This window comes from Rana temporaria, unplaced genomic scaffold (genome assembly GCF_905171775.1).
Source record: "Rana temporaria unplaced genomic scaffold, aRanTem1.1, whole genome shotgun sequence".
Taxonomy (NCBI): Eukaryota; Metazoa; Chordata; class Amphibia; order Anura; family Ranidae; genus Rana; species Rana temporaria.
In genome coordinates, this window is record NW_024404672.1 from 741 (window position 1) to 18,517 (window position 17,777).

Genomic DNA, 17,777 nt, shown 5'->3' on the forward strand with positions numbered 1-17,777 from the left:
ACATTCCCTCCCTGACCCCCACTTCCCTGACATTCCCTCCCTGACCCCCACTTCCCTGACATTCCCTCCCTGACCCCCACTTCCCTGACATTCCCTCCCTGACCCCCACTTCCCTGACGTTCCCTCCCTGACCCCCCACTTCCCTGACGTTCCCTCCCTCCCCCCCCCCCCACTTCCCTGACATTCCCTCCCTGACCCCCCACTTCCCTGACATTCCCTCCCTGACCCCCCACTTCCCTGACATTCCCTCCCTGACCCCCCACTTCCGGGATGTTCCCTCCCTGACCCCCCACTTCCCTGACATTCCCTCCATGACCCCCCACTTCCCTGATGTTCCCTCCCTGACCCCCACTTCCCTGACATTCCCTCCCTGACCCCCACTTCCCTGACATTCCCTCCCTGACCCCCCACTTCCCTGACGTTCCCTCCCTGACCCCCCACTTCCCTGACATTCCCTCCCTGACCCCCCACTTTCCTGACATTCCCTCTCTGACCCCCCACTTCCCTGACGTTCCCTCCCTGACCCCCCACTTCCCTGATGTTCCCTCCCTGACCCCCCACTTCCCTGACATTCCCTCCCTGACCCCCCACTTCCCTGACCCCCCCCCTACTTCCCTGACATTCACAGACATGACCAGGCATGATGGGAATTGTAGTTCCTGAACAACTGGAGGGCCGTAATTTGAAGACCCCTGACTTAGTATATAAAAATCCAATGAAGCTCCAACTTCTGTATCTGGGTGATGTTGTTACACGAATGCCCAGCAGATGGCAGCAGAGCTCCACCATGGAAATTCCCAGCGGAGAGAAGCTGAATCTCCAATCATCCCGGAGCTTCACCCGGATGTCCGGAGTCACTTCTTTCCTCCGTCTCCCCAAACTTCCCCAAATCTCTTTTCACACAACCGGCCAATCCGTAAAGACTTTTATTCGATCACAGTTCCTCTGAAAAGCGACTCCCCTCCAGATCAGGGGCCGCCCTTCATCTGCAGGGAATGGGAAAGGAGACTTTTCTTGAGTTTTCCAGTTTTTACTTTTTTTGGGGGGAAGAAATCTGTGACTGGGGGTCCCTTCATCAGAAGGACGTGTATCAGAATCTTGGTGGTCTTTCTAGGTGGGTCTCAGTGAATGGAGATGGACCCCCCCTGTATGTCTATGACTCCGTAATACCACCTCCCTGACCCCCCCACGGGATGGGATGGTGAAATTGACTCCATGAGTAGAGGTAATTACACCTGGAAGGTTCAACAAAGGCGATGAAGTTCAACGGGGGGGGGGGGGGTGATGGAGGTCAAAAGACTGGGATGGTGGAGCCAGTTCCACCTGGAAGGTTTAATAGAGTTAATAGAGGTCATGTAGGACTGGGATGGTGAAGGTAATTGCATCTGGAAGGTTCAACAAAGGTGATAGAGTTCAACAGAGGTGATGGAGGTCATGGAAGACTGGGATGGTGGAGCCAGTTCCACCTAGAAGGGTCAACAGAGGTGATGGAGGTCATGGAAGACTGGGATGGTGGAGCCAGTTCCACCTAGAAGGGTCAACAGAGATGATGGAGGTCATGTAGGACTGGGATGGTGGAGCCAGTTCCACCTGGAAGGGTCAACAGAGGTGATGGAGGTCATGTAGGACTGGGATGGTGGAGTCAGTTCCACCTGGAAGGGTCAACAGAGGTGATGGAGGTCATGTAGGACTGGGATGGTGGAGCCAGTTCCACCTGGAAGGGGCAACAGAGGTCATGGGGATCCAACTGAAGTTGACTCCATGTGAATGGCACAACACAGGCGATGGAGGTCATACAGAGTTGGGATGGTAGAACTGGTGCCACGGGAAAGGCAAAACAGTGGTGATGGATGTTATGTAGGGTTGGGATGGTGAAGTTGGCTCCATGAAAAAGACAGAACAGAGGTGATGGAGGAGGTCAAGTAAGATTGGGTTGGTAGAGTTGGCTCCATGGGGCGATGGAGGTCATGTAGGATTATGATGGTGGAGATGGCCCTATGAGACAGGCACAAGAGAGATGATAGAAGTCCTGTAGAGTTACGTTGGTAGAGTTGGCTCCATGGAAAAGACAGAACAGAGGTGATGGAGGTCATACAGAGTTGGGATGGTAGAATTGGTGACATGGGAAAGGCAAAACAGTGGTGATGGATGTTATGTAGGGTCGTGATGGTGGATTTGGCTCCATGTTTAAGGCACAACAGAGGTGATGGATCTCACGTAGGGTTGTTTTTTTTATGACCAGGCTTCTTCTTGGAGGTACAACAGAAGTGATGGAGCTCACATAGGGTTGGGTTGGATGACCGGCCTCTATCTTGGAGGTACAACAGAGGTGATGGAGCTGAAATCAGTGAGACTTTATGGTGTATTGTAAGAGATCCCAGATCAGGAAGAGGCACAGGACATCAGAGACATCCCACAGATGATAGAGATATACACTTCATATTTTCTTGGGATCCAGAAGATTCCCAGACGTTGGAGAAGGTTCTGCCAGACAGATGGAGGCCAATCTCATCATCTCACAGGCAAGATCCAGGCGGATGAGTGTGATAGAGTCCAGATATTTCCAAGCCGTAGGAGTCTCTCGAGTTATTAGATAAGGAACTGTCTCCATAATATTCCTGAGGATGCTATGGCGAGCTGGAAGCAGGGGTGCTGGAGATCATGTAGGACTGGGATGGTGGAGCCAGTTCCATCTGGAATGTATAATAGAGTTAATAGAGGTCGTGTAGGACTGGGATGGTGGAGATAATTGCATCTCAAAGGTTCAACAAAGGTATTGAAGTTCAACGGAGGTGATGGAGGTCATGTAGGATTGGGGTGGTGGAGCCAGTTCCAACTGGAAGGTACAAGAGAAGTGATTGAGGTCATGTAGGATTGGGGTGGTGGATCCAGTTCCAACTGGAAGGTACAAGAGAAGTGATGGAGGTCATGTAGGGCTGGAATGGTTGGGGTGATTGCATCTGGAAGGTTCAACAAAGGTATTGAAGTTCAACATAGGTGATTGAGGTCACGTAGGGCTGGAATGGTGGAGCCAGTTCCATCTGGAAGGTACAACATAGGTGATGGAGGTCATGTAGGGCTGGAATGGTGGAGCCAGTTCCATCTGGAAGGTACAACAGAGGTGATGGAGGTCATGTAGGACTGGAATGGTGGAGCCAGTTCCATCTGGAAGGTACAACAGAGGTGATGGAGGTCATGTAGGGCTGGAATGGTGGATTCAGTTCCATCTGGAAGGTACAACAGAGGTGATGGAGGTCAACGGAGGTGATGGAGGTCATGTAGGGCTGGGAGGGTGGATCTAGTTCCATCTGGAAGATACAACGGAGGTGATGGAGGTCATGTAGGGCTGGAATGGTGGAGCCAGTTCCATCTGGAAGGTACAACATAGGTGATGGAGGTCATGTAGGACTGGGAGGGTGGAGCCAGTTCCATCTGGAAGGTACAACATAGGTGATGGAGGTCATGTAGGGCTGAAATCTTCCAGAATGGCGCAGTATGTGGCCAAGGGTTGATGGAGCCCATGGGTGGCGAGCCGGTCAGCGAGAGGCAGATTAGAAAGTCACCATAGAGGAACTTTAGGGGGATATCGAGGTGCAGATTGAGGACTGAAGGACCTCAGCCCCTCTGGTGCCCCCACCCCCCTCCCCCCAGCTCCGGCGCCTCATTTTGGGGTGCTGAGAAGAATCTCCAGCCAACAAGGACAAGACGTGATGAACTGGCGGGAGTAGCAGCCCCCCCAGCCCTTGGCAAAGCTGATCCGGACACTATGGAGGTCTGAGGGCCCCTCCCCCAGCGCGGAGCACCTCGAGATTCTTTCCGCTTGCTGAGAGTCAAAGACTTTGATGGAATATCCGGGTGGCAGCTTGTGTACGGACTGCCCGCGGGCGTTCACCGGGGCCAGGGTGGGTGAGTTGATGAAGACGGGGTGCTCGCTGCGGTTGTACACCCACACCTCCCCCTGCTCGTGGCTCAGGATCAAGCCCTGGCCGATCTTCTTCCTCGTGCGCCTCACCATCTCGCTGCGGGCCTCGGAGCCCAGGAAGCCCAGGCAGAAGCCGCTGCCTTTGGGAAGGTCGTGGAAAATCTGGATGGAAGGTTCCGTGACGCTGTAGAGGCGCCCGACGCGAGTCCGGTGCTCCCAGTACGCCAGTTTACACCAGTGGCCATCTTTGTGCGACCCGCGAGAGAGCGTCGTGTCTGCGGAGAGAAGAGGAGGGTCACCCAATGTATTATGTTATACCTCTAGACTGTAAGCTCCTGGGGTCAGGGTGTCATTAGAGTGTAAGCTCCTGGGGTCAGGGTGTCATTAGACTGTAAGCTCCTGGGGTCAGGGTGTCATTAGAGTGTAAGCTCCTGGGGTCAGGGTGTCATTAGACTGTAAGCTCCTGGGGTCAGGGTGTCATTAGACTGTAAGCTCCTGGGGTCAGGGTCTCATTAGAGTGTAAGCTCCTGGGGTCAGGGTCTCATTAGACTGTAAGCTCCTGGGGTCAGGGTGTCATTAGACTGTAAGCTCCTGGGGTCAGGGTGTCATTAGACTGTAAGCTCCTGGGGTCAGGGTCTCATTAGAGTGTAAGCTCCTGGGGTCAGGGTCTCATTAGACTGTAAGCTCCTGGGGTCAGGGTCTCATTAGACTGTAAGCTCCTGGGGTCAGGGTGTCATTAGACTGTAAGCTCCTGGGGTCAGGGTGTCATTAGACTGTAAGCTCCTGGGGTCAGGGTGTCATTAGACTGTAAGCTCCTGGGGTCAGGGTGTCATTAGACTGTAAGCTCCTGGGGTCAGGGTGTCATTAGACTGTAAGCTCCTGGGGTCAGGGTCTCATTAGAGTGTAAGCTCCTGGGGTCAGGGTCTCATTATAGGGGGTCAGACACTCACCATGTATCCCGCGGACGTTGCAGTAGGTGGTCTCCTGGTTGGTGATGGAGTGGAGGGGATTGGACAGTGCGGATTGGACGGTCTCTCTGGTCTTGTAGGATGAGGCATCAGATGATTCTGGAAATAAGAAGATTGGGGTCAGGGTGTCATTAGACTGTAAGCTCCTGGGGTCAGGGTGTCATTAGAGTGTAAGCTCCTGGGGTCAGGGTCTCATTAGACTGTAAGCTCCTGGGGTCAGGGTGTCATTAGACTGTAAGCTCCTGGGGTCAGGGTCTCATTAGACTGTAAGCTCCTGGGGTCAGGGTGTCATTTGACTGTAAGCTCCTGGGGTCAGGGTCTTATTAGACTGTAAGCTCCTGGGGTCAGGGTGTCATTAGACTGTAAGCTCCTGGGGTCAGGGTCTCATTAGACTGTAAGCTTCTGGGGTCAGGGTCTCATTAGACTGTAAGTGTAACGGAATGACCCGGGACACCCAGAGACTTTGTGAGGATGGGGGATACTCCTGTGTCAGCGTCACTGATAACTCTTGGGTCTGAGTCCACTCTGTGCCTTTTGGGCATGGGGTGGCAAGTGAATCATAATTCATGTATTACATGGGATAGGACATCACTGATAGTTCGTATTGCAGGATTTTGAGATACTGCAAGATGTTGGCCCAACCAGTCAATAGTGACTCATTCTATGATTAGCCCTGACTAGTGACATGCTAATTGAGTCAGGGCCTTGAAGACATTCCATTGTCCTTGTGTAAAGGTGTTAACCCAGGTCTGCTCCCAGAACTCTAATTATGCATGCTAAATACTGTTTATGTGTGATAACACTGTCTACAGCCTGTTGATGCTCAGAGGTGCAAATAGGTGTCAAGCTGTATGCGGAGACGGAACGTCTGCCTAGGGAACTCAGTGTGTGAAGGTGTTTTGTTTGTTATGCTGTTAATTAAGGAATGTTTAGTAATTAGCCTTAGTGTGTGATTAGGGGGGTGGAGATCTCATTGTCGCTTTAATGCCTGGTACTGTATAAAAAGCTGAGAAGAAACCATTAAAGTATCTTTACATTTGAAACCAGAAGCACAGAGCTGTGTGTCTCGTGTCTGGGGGGGAATTCTTATGGATCGGGTGTTGGTTGGAGTGTCGATAAGCTGTTGTGACTGGGATGGAAGGTCGTAAACGGTGGTGACCGTTACAATAAGCTCCTGGGGTCAGGGTCTCATTAGACTGTAAGCTCCTGGGGTCAGGGTGTCATTAGAGTGTAAGCTCCTGGGGTCAGGGTGTCATTAGACTGTAAGCTCCTGGGGTCAGGGTGTCATTAGAGTGTAAGCTCCTGGGGTCGGGGTCTCATTAGAGTGTAAGCTCCTGGGGTCAGGGTGTCATTAGAGTGTAAGCTCCTGGGGTCAGGGTCTCATTAGACTGTGAGCTCCTGGGGTCAGGGTCTCATTAGACTGTAAGCTCCTGGGGTCAGGGTCTCATTAGACTGTAAGCTCCTGGGGTCAGGGTGTCATTAGACTGTAAGCTCCTGGGGTCAGGGTGTCATTAGAGTGTAAGCTCCTGGGGTCAGGGTCTCATTAGAGTGTAAGCTCCTGGGGTCAGGGTGTCATTAGAGTGTAAGCTCCTGGGGTCAGGGTCTCATTAGAGTGTAAGCTCCTGGGGTCAGGGTGTCATTAGACTGTAAGCTCCTGGGGTCAGGGTCTCATTAGACTGTAAGCTCCTGGGGTCAGGGTGTCATTAGACTGTAAGCTCCTGGGGTCGGGGTCTCATTAGACTGTAAGCTCCTGGGGTCAGGGTCTCATTAGACTGTAAGCTCCTGGGGTCAGGGTCTCATTTTTCGGGGTGACCTCTCGCCCTCGGCGTACCTGGTGCTGCCAGCCGGGTGAAGTGGTAGGGATTGCAGCAGACGGCGGTCCCCTCCCCGCCCCGCCTCCAGTAATTCTCGCAGTGGAGGAGCCTCTTCAGCTCGGGGGCGCCCCGCAGGTCGGGCCAGCGGTAGAGCTTACAGAGGAGGACGGAGGGCGCCGCTGAGGCTTGCTTGGACGGCCTCCCCTCCGGCGGGAACCAGACGCAGCCGCAGTCCCAGCGCCCTTTGCTCTCAACCGCTTCCGCCAACCGCCACAGCTGCTCGTCCTTCAGCTTTTTGAAGAGTTGTAGGGCGGCGGGCCGGAGGGCATGGTGGGGCTCCTCGGGGGTGGGGGGCGCCCCTTCCCCCTGACCCCGGCCTGGCGTGGCGCAGCGACGTCTCCAAAGTTGCCGCGCGGAGAGAGAGCGGCGAGAACGGAACATAAGACGGAGGCGGTCGGTGTGGAGAACCCGGGTGCTCAGCACCGGCCAAGAGAACCTGCGGAGAGGGAAGACAAAAGGGGGGGGGGGTGAGGGGGGGTTGTACTGCGCTACACCTCTTGTGGCGTCTCTGCACCCCCAACCGGGGCAATTACCTCGTTAGTCAGGCGTTATGCGAGAAATCCGCCATCTTCAAGGAACCTTCACTGGGCCCTGCAACACAAAACACAGAGCGGGGGTTAGGGGTCACCTCACCCAACATGGGGGTCTCAACATACAAGAAGGGAGGGTTAGAGGTCACGTGACCCAACATGGGGGTCTCAACATACAAAGGGGGGGGTTAGAGGTCACGTGACCCAACATGGGGGTCTCAACATAGAAAGGGGGGGTTAGGGGTCACCTCACCCAACATGGGGGTCTCAACATACAAGAAGGGAGGGTTAGAGGTCACGTGACCCAACATGGGGGTCTCAACATACAAAGGGGGGGTTAGAGGTCATGTGACCCAACATGGGGGTCTCAACATAGAAAGGGGGGGTTAGGGGTCACGTGACCCAACATGGAGGTCTCAACATACAAAGGGGTGGTTAGGGGTCACCTGACCCAACATGGGGGTCTCAACATACAAAGGGGGGGTTAGGGGTCACGTGACCCAACATGGGGGTCTCAACATACAAAGGGGGGGTTAGGGGTCACGTGACCCAACATGGGGGTCTCAACATACAAAGGGGGGGGTTAGGGGTCACGTGACCCAACATGGGGGTCTCAACATACAAAGGGGGGGTTAGGGGTCACCTGACCCAACATGGGGGTCTCAACATACAAAGGGGGGGTTAGAGGTCACGTGACCCAACATGGGGGTCTCAACATACAAAGGGGGGGTTAGGGGTCACCTGACCCAACATGGGGGCCTCAAAACACAAAGTGGAGGTTAGAGATCCTGTGCCCCCCCCCCCCCCAGCACTAAGCCGGGGGCTCCATACTACCCCCCCCCCCCACTACAAGATCTGACCTGCAGTTGAAGAGAATGACTGAGGATGACTTTGGTCCCCATACCAACTTCAACCCCCAACCCCTCCTCTGATGGGGACCCTCATGTAAGGGGGAAGTCTGATGGGGGATCAGTCTGTGCCGTGTGGTTGGGGGGGTCGGTCTGTGCCGTGTGTGGGGGGATCGGTCTGTGCCGTATGTTGGGGGAGGTCGGTCTGTGCCGTGTGTGGGGGGGTCTGTGCCATGTGTGGGGGGTCTGTGCCATGTGTGGGGGTATTGGTCTGTGCCGTGTGTGGGGGGGTCTGTGCCATGTGTGGGGGGGTCTGTGCCATGTGTGGGGGGATCGGTCTGTGCCGTGTGTTGGGGGATCGGTCTGTGCCGTGTGTTGGGGGATCGGTCTGTGCCGTGTGTTGGGGGGATCGGTCTGTGTCGTGTTGTGGGGGGGATCGGTCTGTGCCGTGTGTTGGGGGGATCGGTCTGTGCCGTGTGTTAGGGGGTCGGTCTGTGCCGTATGTGTGGGATCGGTCTGTGCCGTATGTTGGGGAGATTAGTCTGTGCCGTGTCTTGGGGGGGGCGGTCTGTGTCGTGTGTTGGGGGGGTCGGTCTGTGCCGTATGTTGGGGGAGGTCGGTCTGTGCCGTGTGTTGGGGGATCGCTCTGTGCCGTGTGTTGGGGGGGCGGTCTGTGCCGTGTGTGGGGGGATCGGTCTGTGCCGTATGTTGGGGGAGGTCGGTCTGTGCCGTGTGTTGGGGGATCGCTCTGTGCCGTGTGTTGGGGGGATCGGTCTGTGCCGTGTGGTTGGGGGATCGGTCTGTGCCGTGTGTTGGGGGGATCGGTCTGTGCCGTGTGTTAGGGGGGCGGTCTGTGCCGTGTGTTAGGGGATCGGTCTGTGTCGTGTGTTGGGGGATCGGTCTGTGCCGTGTGGTTGGGGGGATCGGTCTGTGCCGTGTGTTGGGGGGGTCGGTCTGTGCCGTGTGGTTGGGGGATCGGTCTGTGCCGTGTGGTTGGGGGATCGGTCTGTGCCGTGTGTTAGGGGGGCGGTCTGTGCCGTGTGTTGGGGGGATCGGTCTGTGCCGTGTGTTAGGGGGGCGGTCTGTGCCGTGTGTTGGGGGGATCGGTCTGTGCCGTGTGTTGGGGGGATCGCTCTGTGCCGTGTGGTTGGGGGGATCGGTCTGTGCCGTGTGGTTGGGGGGGGTCGGTCTGTGCCGTGTGGTTGGAGGATCGGTCTGTGCCGTGTGGTTGGGGGATCGGTCTGTGCCGTGTGTTAGGGGGGCGGTCTGTGCCGTGTGTTAGGGGGGCGGTCTGTGCCGTGTGTTAGGGGGATCGGTCTGTGTCGTGTGTTAGGGGGATCGGTCTGTGCCGTGTGTTGGGGGGATCGGTCTGTGCCGTGTGGTTGGGGGAATCTGTCTGTGCTATGTGTGGGGGGGTCGCTCTGTGCCGTGTGTTGGGGGGTCGGTCTGTGCCGTGTGTTAGGGGGATCGGTCTGTGTCGTGTGTTAGGGGGATCGGTCTGTGCCGTGTGTTGGGGGGATCGGTCTGTGCCGTGTGTTGGGGGGATCGGTCTGTGCCGTGTGGTTGGGGGAATCTGTCTGTGCTATGTGTGGGGGGGTCGGTCTGTGCCGTGTGTTGGGGTGGTCGGTCTGTGCTGTGTGTTGGGGGGATCGGTCTGTGCCGTGTGTTGGGGGATCGGTCTGTGCCGTGTGTTGGGGTGGTCGGTCTGTGCCGTGTGTTGGGGGGTCGGTCTGTGCCGTGTGTTGGAGGGATCGGTCTGTGCCGCGTGTTGGGGGATCGGTCTGTGCCGTGTGTTGGGGGGGTCGGTCTGTGCCGTGTGTTGAAGGGATCGGTCTGTGCCGTATGTTGGGGGGGGGTCGGTCTGTGCCGTGTGTTGAAGGGATCGGTCTGTGCCGTGTGTTGGGGGGTCGGTCTGTGCCGTGTGTTGGGGGGATCGGTCTGTGCCGTATGTTGGGGGGTCGGTCTGTGCCGTATGTTGGGGGGTCGGTCTGTGCCGTGTGTGGGGGGGGGGCAGTCTGTGCCGTATGTTGGGGGGTTCGGTCTGTGCCGTGTGTTGGGGGATCGGTCTGTGCCATGTGTGGGGGAGGTCGGTCTGTGCCGTGTGTGCCATGTGTGGGGGGTCTGTGCCGTATGTTGGGGAGGTCAGTCTGTGTCGTGTGTGAGGGGGTCTGTGCTGTGTGTGGGGGGGTCTGTGCCGTATGTGGGGTGTTCAGTCTGTGCCGTATGTGGGTGAGGTCAGTCTGTGCCGTGTGTGGGGGGGTCTGTGCCGTGTGTGGGGGGTCTGTGCCATATGTGGGGGGGTCTGTGCCATATGTGGGGGGGTCTGTGCCGTGTGGGGGGTCTGTGCCATATGTGGGGGGTTCGGTCTGTGCCGTATGTGGGGGGGGGTCGGTCTGCGCGGGGGAGGGGGTCAGATTGCTAAAGACGAGCGAAGGAAAGGTCAGGAATGAAGAGGTTGCACGGTGTGTGTCGGGTAATAAGGATTCCTGGACAATGTGAGAAGACGGGGTGCAGCACCCCAAAACTCACTTATAATGTAATACTTTGTATTTCGGGGATTTTTTGGGGGGTCAATAAAGAAAAGTCACCTGCAGAGCTCACAGAGTTCATTACCAGTTCACCCACACCCCCCCAACCAAAGTGCCCCCCGAATATCACCCAGACATAGGGGCACCCCTAACTCTCCCAATAGAGATAAACACCCCCCACAGCTATGGCAGCAGCTACAGAGATGCGAAGGTCACAGTTATAGGGGTACAGGTGATAAAAGATAATGGGGTACACCGGAGTATAGGGGCACAGAGGGGTCAGTGTTACTGGGGTTCAAGTTATATATAATAAGGGGGTACACTAAATACAGAGGGGTAGAGGGGAATACAAAATAAATATATTACTGGGGTACACCAGAGTACGGGGTGCAGAGGGGTGTTATTGGGGAGTAGAATAAATATAATATTGGGGTGCACTTTATATAAAATAATAGGGCCCACTGGAGTAAAGGGAATAGAGGGGTTAGAGTTTTTGGGGTACGGGTTATACAAAATAGTGGGGTACACAGGAGTACAGGGAGGTTATTTTTATTGGGGTACATCAGAGAACACAGAAAGGTAGAATTCATGTTATTGGGGTACATCTTACATAGAATAGTGGGGTACATCAGAGTACAGGGAGGAAGAAGATTTTATGTATTGGGGTACAGGTTATAGATATATAAAAATGGGGTACATCAGAGTAGAGCATTTTGCGCTATTGGGGTACAGGTTACATAGAATAGTGGGGTACATCAGAATGCAAGGAGGTAGAAGATTTAATGTTATTGGGGTACAGGTTATATATAATAATGGGGTACATCATAGTAGAGTATTTGGTGTTATTGGGGTACAGGTTACATAGAATATTGGGGTGCATCAGAGTACAGGGAGGAAGAAGATTTGATGTATTGGGGTACAGGTTATATATAATAATGGGGTACATCAGAGTACATGATGTGGTGTTATTGGGGTACAGATTATATATATAAAAATGGGGTGCATCAGAGTACAGGGGGTAGAAGATTTGATGTTATTGGGGTACATTAGAGCACTGGGTCATAGAGGGGTCCCTCTTATTGGGGTACAAGTTATATGTAATATTAGAATACACATTATATATAATAACGGGGTACACTGGAGTACGGGGAGACAAAGGGATCAGTGTTATTGGGGTGCAGGTTATGTAGGCAATTGAGGTACACTGGAGTATAGGGAGGGAAAAGAGTCAGTATTATTGGGGTACAAGTTAAATATTATAGTGGGGTACATCATAGTACGATGACAGGGGATCTGTGTTATTGGGGTGCAGCTTACATATAATGTCAAAGTACACAGGAACACAATGGGGTACAGAGGTCAGTGATATTGGGGTACAGGCTATATATAATAGAGGGGTACACTGGAGTGGGGGGATCAGTGATAATGGGGTACATGGTATATATAATAGGGGGTACAGAGGTCAGTGATAATGGGGTACAGGGTATATATAATAGGGGGGTACAGAGGTCAGTGATATTGGGGTACAGGGTATATATAATAGAGGGGTACACTGGAGTGAGGGGGGGCAGCGATAATGGGGTACAGGGTATATATAATAGAGGGGTACAGAGGTCAGTGATAATGGGGTACAGGGTATATATAATAGAGGGGTACACTGGAGTGGGGGGTCAGTGATAATGGGGTACAGGGTATATATAATAGAGGGGTACAGAGGTCAGTGATATTGGGGTACAGGATATATATAATAGAGGGGTACAGAGGTCAGTGATAATGGGGTACAGGGTATATATAATAGAGGGGTACACTGGAGTGGGGGGTCAGTGATAATGGGGTACAGGGTATATATAATAGAGGGGTACAGAGGTCAGTGATATTGGGGTACAGGATATATATAATAGAGGGGTACAGAGGTCAGTGATATTGGGGTACAGGGTATATATAATAGGGGGGTACAGAGGTCAGTGATAATGGGGTACAGGGTATATATAATAGAGGGGTACACTGGAGTACGGGGTGTAAAGGGGTCGGTATAATATTGGGGTACAGTGGAGGAGTATTTGGGGTGTCTGCAACCAGTAAGAGATATAAAGCAATAAAAGAAGCAGAAATATAACCCCCCCAATACAGAACCCCCAAATCTCCCCATACTGACCCCCCCGAGTCTGCAGGACGTCACCGACCACCAACACCGCGTCCTCCGTCCCCCGACTCCTAATGTCCTGTGACCGAGAGAGCCGAGATAATCCACCGAGACCCCCCCCCTTTCCTGTCCTTCCCCCTCCCCGCCCCCTCCCCCCCCCCAGATACCGGGAATACAGGGAAGTGGTGCTGTGCAGAGTCCATACATACAGAATAAGGAGAGATACCGAGACTGGCGAGGGGTGAGGGGTGGTGCTGAGCAGCGGGCGGCACGCAAGGGGTTACTTCTGTCCTCTGACTTCCTTCCCTCTGTTTACCCAAATCACAGACTTCCCCAGAAGATAAGGAGGGCAGCCTGGCGCCTGCACTGCCCACTCCCCACTGCTGGCGTCCTGCGGGGCCCATCCACACCGCGCTCAGCGCCGGGCACAGACTGGCATCGACCGCCATCACCAGCCCCGGGCACAGACTGGCACCGACCGCCATCACCAGCCCCGGGCACAGACTGGCACCGACCGCCATCACCAGCCCCCGGGCACAGACTGGCACCGACCGCCATCACCAGGCCCGGGCACAGACTGGCACCGACCGCCATCACCAGCCCCGGGCACAGACTGGCACCAACCGCCATCACCTGCTTTGGGCACAGACTGGCACCGACCGCCATCACCAGACCCCGGGCACAGACTGGCACCGACCGCCATCACCAGACCCCGGGCACAGACTGGCACTGACCGCCATCACCAGACCCCGGGCACAGACTGGCACCGACCGCCATCACCAGACCCCGGGCACAGACTGGCACCGACCGCCATCACCTGCCCCGGGCACAGACTGGCACCGACCGCCATCACCAGCCCCGGGCACAGACTGGCACCGACCACCCAGAATACGTTCAATCATTGATCGCTGATCACCCCACACAGGATCGATATCACTCCGAGGGATCGATCAACTCAGAGAAAATGATCGTTCTCTTCACACCGCAGAGCATCGCAACTCACTGCTATTCATAGAGCTGAATGAAGTGTCAATTTTCTACATTTTAATAAAGTTATAAAAAAAAAACAATTTGTATTCCCCTCCCCCTCCTGACAGATCCATATTGATATATTCTGCAGAGCATCCCTCCCCTCCCCCTCCTGACAGATCCATATTGATACATTCTGCAGAACATCGCTCCTCCCCTCCCCCTCCTGACAGATCCATATTAATATATTCTGCAGAGCATCCCTCCCCTCCCCCTCCTGACAGATCCATATTGATACATTCTGCAGAACATCGCTCCCTCCCCTCCCCCTCCTGACAGATCCATATTGATATATTCTGCAGAGCATCCCTCCCCTCCCCCTCCTGACAGATCCATATTGATACATTCTGCAGAGCATCCCTCCCCTCCCCCTCCTGACAGATCCATATTAATATATTCTGCAGAGCATCCCTCCCCTCCCCCTCCTGACAGATCCATATTAATATATTCTGCAGAGCATCCCTCCCCTCCCCCTCCTGACAGATCCATATTGATACATTCTGCAGAACATCCCTCCCCTCCCCCTCCTGACAGATCCATATTGATACATTCTGCAGAACATCGCTCCTCCCCTCCCCCTCCTGACAGATCCATATTGATACATTCTGCAGAACATCGCTCCTCCCCTCCCCCTCCTGACAGATCCATATTGATACATTCTGCAGAGCATCGCTCCCCTCCCCCTCCTGACAGATCCATATTGATATATTCTGCAGAACATCGCTCCCTCCCCTCCCCCTCCTGACAGATCCATATTAATATATTCTGCAGAGCATCCCTCCCTCCCCCTCCTGACAGATCCATATTGATACATTCTGCAGAGCATCCCTCCCCTCCCCCTCCTGACAGATCCATATTAATATATTCTGCAGAGCATCCCTCCCCTCCCCCTCCTGACAGATCCATATTGATACATTCTGCAGAACATCGCTCCTCCCCTCCCCCTCCTGACAGATCCATATTGATACATTCTGCAGAACATCGCTCCTCCCCTCCCCCTCCTGACAGATCCATATTGATACATTCTGCAGAGCATCGCTCCCCTCCCCCTCCTGACAGATCCATATTGATATATTCTGCAGAGCATCCCTCCCCTCCCCCTCCTGACAGATCCATATTGATACATTCTGCAGAGCATCGCTCCCTCCCCCTCCTGAGAGATCCATATTGATATAATCTGCAGAGCATCGCTCCCTCAACTCCCCTCCTGACAGATCCATATTGATACATTCTGCAGATTATCTCACCACTCGGCATTGTATTTGAAGTGATTGAGAGAGAGAGAGCCTGCAGGGTTGCGATGTTCTGCAGACTCGTGGTTTTGGTACAGACATGGGGACGGCGGATTCTTGCGGGGTGACGTTTTCCCGCAGAGTGTCGCGTAATCAGAATGGTGCAGACAGACGGACAGATCCACTCACACCCCCCCCCCACCCCCGCTCCAGCCAGTCTGCCTGCAACTTCCTCCTCCCAGAGACGGGATCTTATCTACAGACAGAGAGAGAGCACGTCCCCTACAGAGCAACCATCTGCAGGCCTCGGGGGGATACTCTGCAGAATGTATCACTGTGGATCTGTCAGGAGGGGGAGGGAGGGATGCTCTGCAGAATATATCAATATGGATCTGTCAGGAGGGGGAGGGGAGGGAGCGATGCTCTGCAGAATATATCAATGTGGATCTGTCAGGAGGGGGAGGGGAGCGATGCTCTGCAGAATGTATCAATGTGGATCTGTCAGGAGGGGGAGGGGAGCGATGCTCTGCAGAATATATCAATATGGATCTGTCAGGAGGGGGAGGGGAGGGTGCGATGCTCTGCAGAATATATCAATATGGATCTGTCAGGAGGGGAGGGAGCGATGCTCTGCAGAATATATCAATATGGATCTGTCAGGAGGGGGAGGGGAGGGAGCGATGCTCTGCAGAATGTATCAATATGGATCTGTCAGGAGGGGAGGGAGCGATGCTCTGCAGAATATATCAATATGGATCTGTCAGGAGGGGGAGGGGAGCGATGCTCTGCAGAATATATCAATATGGATCTGTCAGGAGGGGAGGGAGCGATGCTCTGCAGAATATATCAATATGGATCTGTCAGGAGGGGAGGGAGCAATGTTCTGCAGAATATATCAATATGGATCTGTCAGGAGGGGGAGGGGAGCGATGCTCTGCAGAACATATCAATATGGATCTGTCAGGAGGGAGCGATGTTCTGCAGAATATATCAATATGGATCTGTCAGGAGGGGGAGGGAGGAGTGATGTTCTGCAGAATATATCAATATGGATCTGTCAGGAGGGAGCGATGCTCTGCAGAATATATCAATAGGGATCTGTCAGGAGGGGGAGGGAGGAGTGATGTTCTGCAGAATATATCAATATGGATCTGTCAGGAGGGGGAGGGGAGGGAGCGATGCTCTGCAGAATATATCAATATGGATCTGTCAGGAGGGGGAGGGGAGGGAGCGATGCTCTGCAGAATGTATCAATATGGATCTGTCAGGAGGGGAGGGAGCGATGCTCTGCAGAATATATCAATATGGATCTGATTGGAGGGGGAGGGGAGGGAGCGATGCTCTGCAGAATGTATCAATATGGATCTGTCAGGAGGGGAGGGAGCGATGCTCTGCAGAATATATCAATATGGATCTGATTGGAGGGGGAGGGAGCGATGCTCTGCAGAATGTATCAATATGGATCTGTCAGGAGGGGGAGGGAGCGATGCTCTGCAGAATATATCAATATGGATCTGATTGGAGGGGGAGGGGAGGGAGCGATGCTCTGCAGAATGTATCAATATGGATCTGATTGGAGGGAGCGATGTTCTGCAGAATATATCAATATGGATCTGTCAGGAGGGGGAGGGGAGGGAGCGATGCTCTGCACAATATATCACTATGGATCTGTCAGGAGGGGAGGGAGCGATGCTCTGCAGAATATATCACTATGGATCTGTCAGGAGGGGAGGGGAGGGAGCGATGCTCTGCAGAATATATCACTATGGATCTGTCAGGAGGGGGAGGGGGAGGGAGCGATGCTCTGCAGAGAGGCCCGTGGTGGGATGCTCTGCAGATTCCTCGGTATGTTTTTCTCGGGGGTTTCTCAGGAATGTTCTCTGTATTGTCTCCTCAGCAGCATTTCCTGTCCTCAGCGCCTCCCGACGAGGAGATCCCAACAAACACTCGGCGTTCCGTCACAGAGCTCAGCCCCGGGATACCGGCACCACAACTACTCTGTACTCAGAATATCACTATCTGTATGTATGGAGTCCCACCTGAGGAATCAGGACCTCCTTCCCCCTGAGGAAGACCCCTCTAGTGATATAAAGATCTATATAGAGGAACCGGGACCTTCTTCCCCCTGATGAAGACCCCTCTAGTGATATAAAGATCTATATAGAGGAACCGGGACCTTCTTCCCCCTGATGAAGACCCCTCTAGTGATATAAAGATCTATATAGAGGGATCAGGACCTCCTTCCCCCTGAGGAAGACCCCCCTAGTGATATAAAGATCTATATAGAGGAATCAGGACCTCCTTCCCCCTGAGGAAGACCCCTCTAGTGATATAAAGATCTATATAGAGGAACCGGGACCTTCTTCCCCCTGATGAAGACCCCTCTAGTGATATAAAGATCTATATAGAGGAACCGGGACCTTCTTCCCCCTGATGAAGACCCCTCTAGTGATATAAAGATCTATATAGAGGGATCAGGACCTCCTTCCCCCTGAGGAAGACCCCCCTAGTGATATAAAGATCTATATAGAGGAATCAGGACCTCCTTCCTCCTGATGAAGACCCCTCTAGTGATATAAAGATCTATATAGAGGAATCAGGACCTCCTTCCTCCTGCTGGTGACCCCACTAGTGATATAAAGATCTATATAGAGGAATCAGGACCTCCTTCCTCCTGATGAAGACCCCTCTAGTGATATAAAG

General features: G+C 53.8%; 1 protein-coding gene across 3 annotated transcripts; it reads right to left on the reverse strand.

The window, feature by feature from the left end:
* Positions 1–612: 612 nt before the first annotated feature.
* Positions 613–7,356, reverse strand: LOC120923004 (mothers against decapentaplegic homolog 6-like). Of its 3 annotated transcripts, XR_005745622.1 has the most exons (5): positions 7,298–7,356; positions 6,722–7,200; positions 4,873–4,989; positions 1,715–4,197; positions 613–1,590 (listed from the first exon to the last, which is right to left on the reverse strand). XR_005745622.1 is itself a non-coding variant. In XM_040334861.1 (4 exons), the coding sequence occupies exons 2-4, from the start codon at positions 7,143–7,145 to the stop codon at positions 3,662–3,664; spliced, it is 1,077 nt and encodes a 358-aa protein (XP_040190795.1). In that variant the 5' UTR covers positions 7,146–7,200; positions 7,298–7,356; the 3' UTR covers positions 613–3,661. The 3 variants fall into 3 exon arrangements, 2 of the variants coding, with proteins under 2 accessions (XP_040190795.1, XP_040190796.1); XM_040334861.1 differs by having other exon boundaries at positions 613–4,197; XM_040334862.1 differs by lacking the exon at positions 4,873–4,989 and having other exon boundaries at positions 613–4,197.
* Between the last annotated feature and the right edge of the window lie 10,421 nt (positions 7,357–17,777).

Coding starts and splice junctions, on each gene's coding strand:
- LOC120923004 (XM_040334861.1), bottom strand. CDS start 7,145: ATGTTCCGTTCTCGCCGCTCTCTCTCCGCGCGGCAACTTTGGAGACGT. Junction 4,990..6,721: donor CACCCGGCTGGCAGCACCAG/GTACGCCGAGGG, acceptor TCTTATTTCCAG/AATCATCTGATGCCTCATCC. Junction 4,198..4,872: donor CAACGTCCGCGGGATACATG/GTGAGTGTCTGA, acceptor TTCTCTCCGCAG/ACACGACGCTCTCTCGCGGG.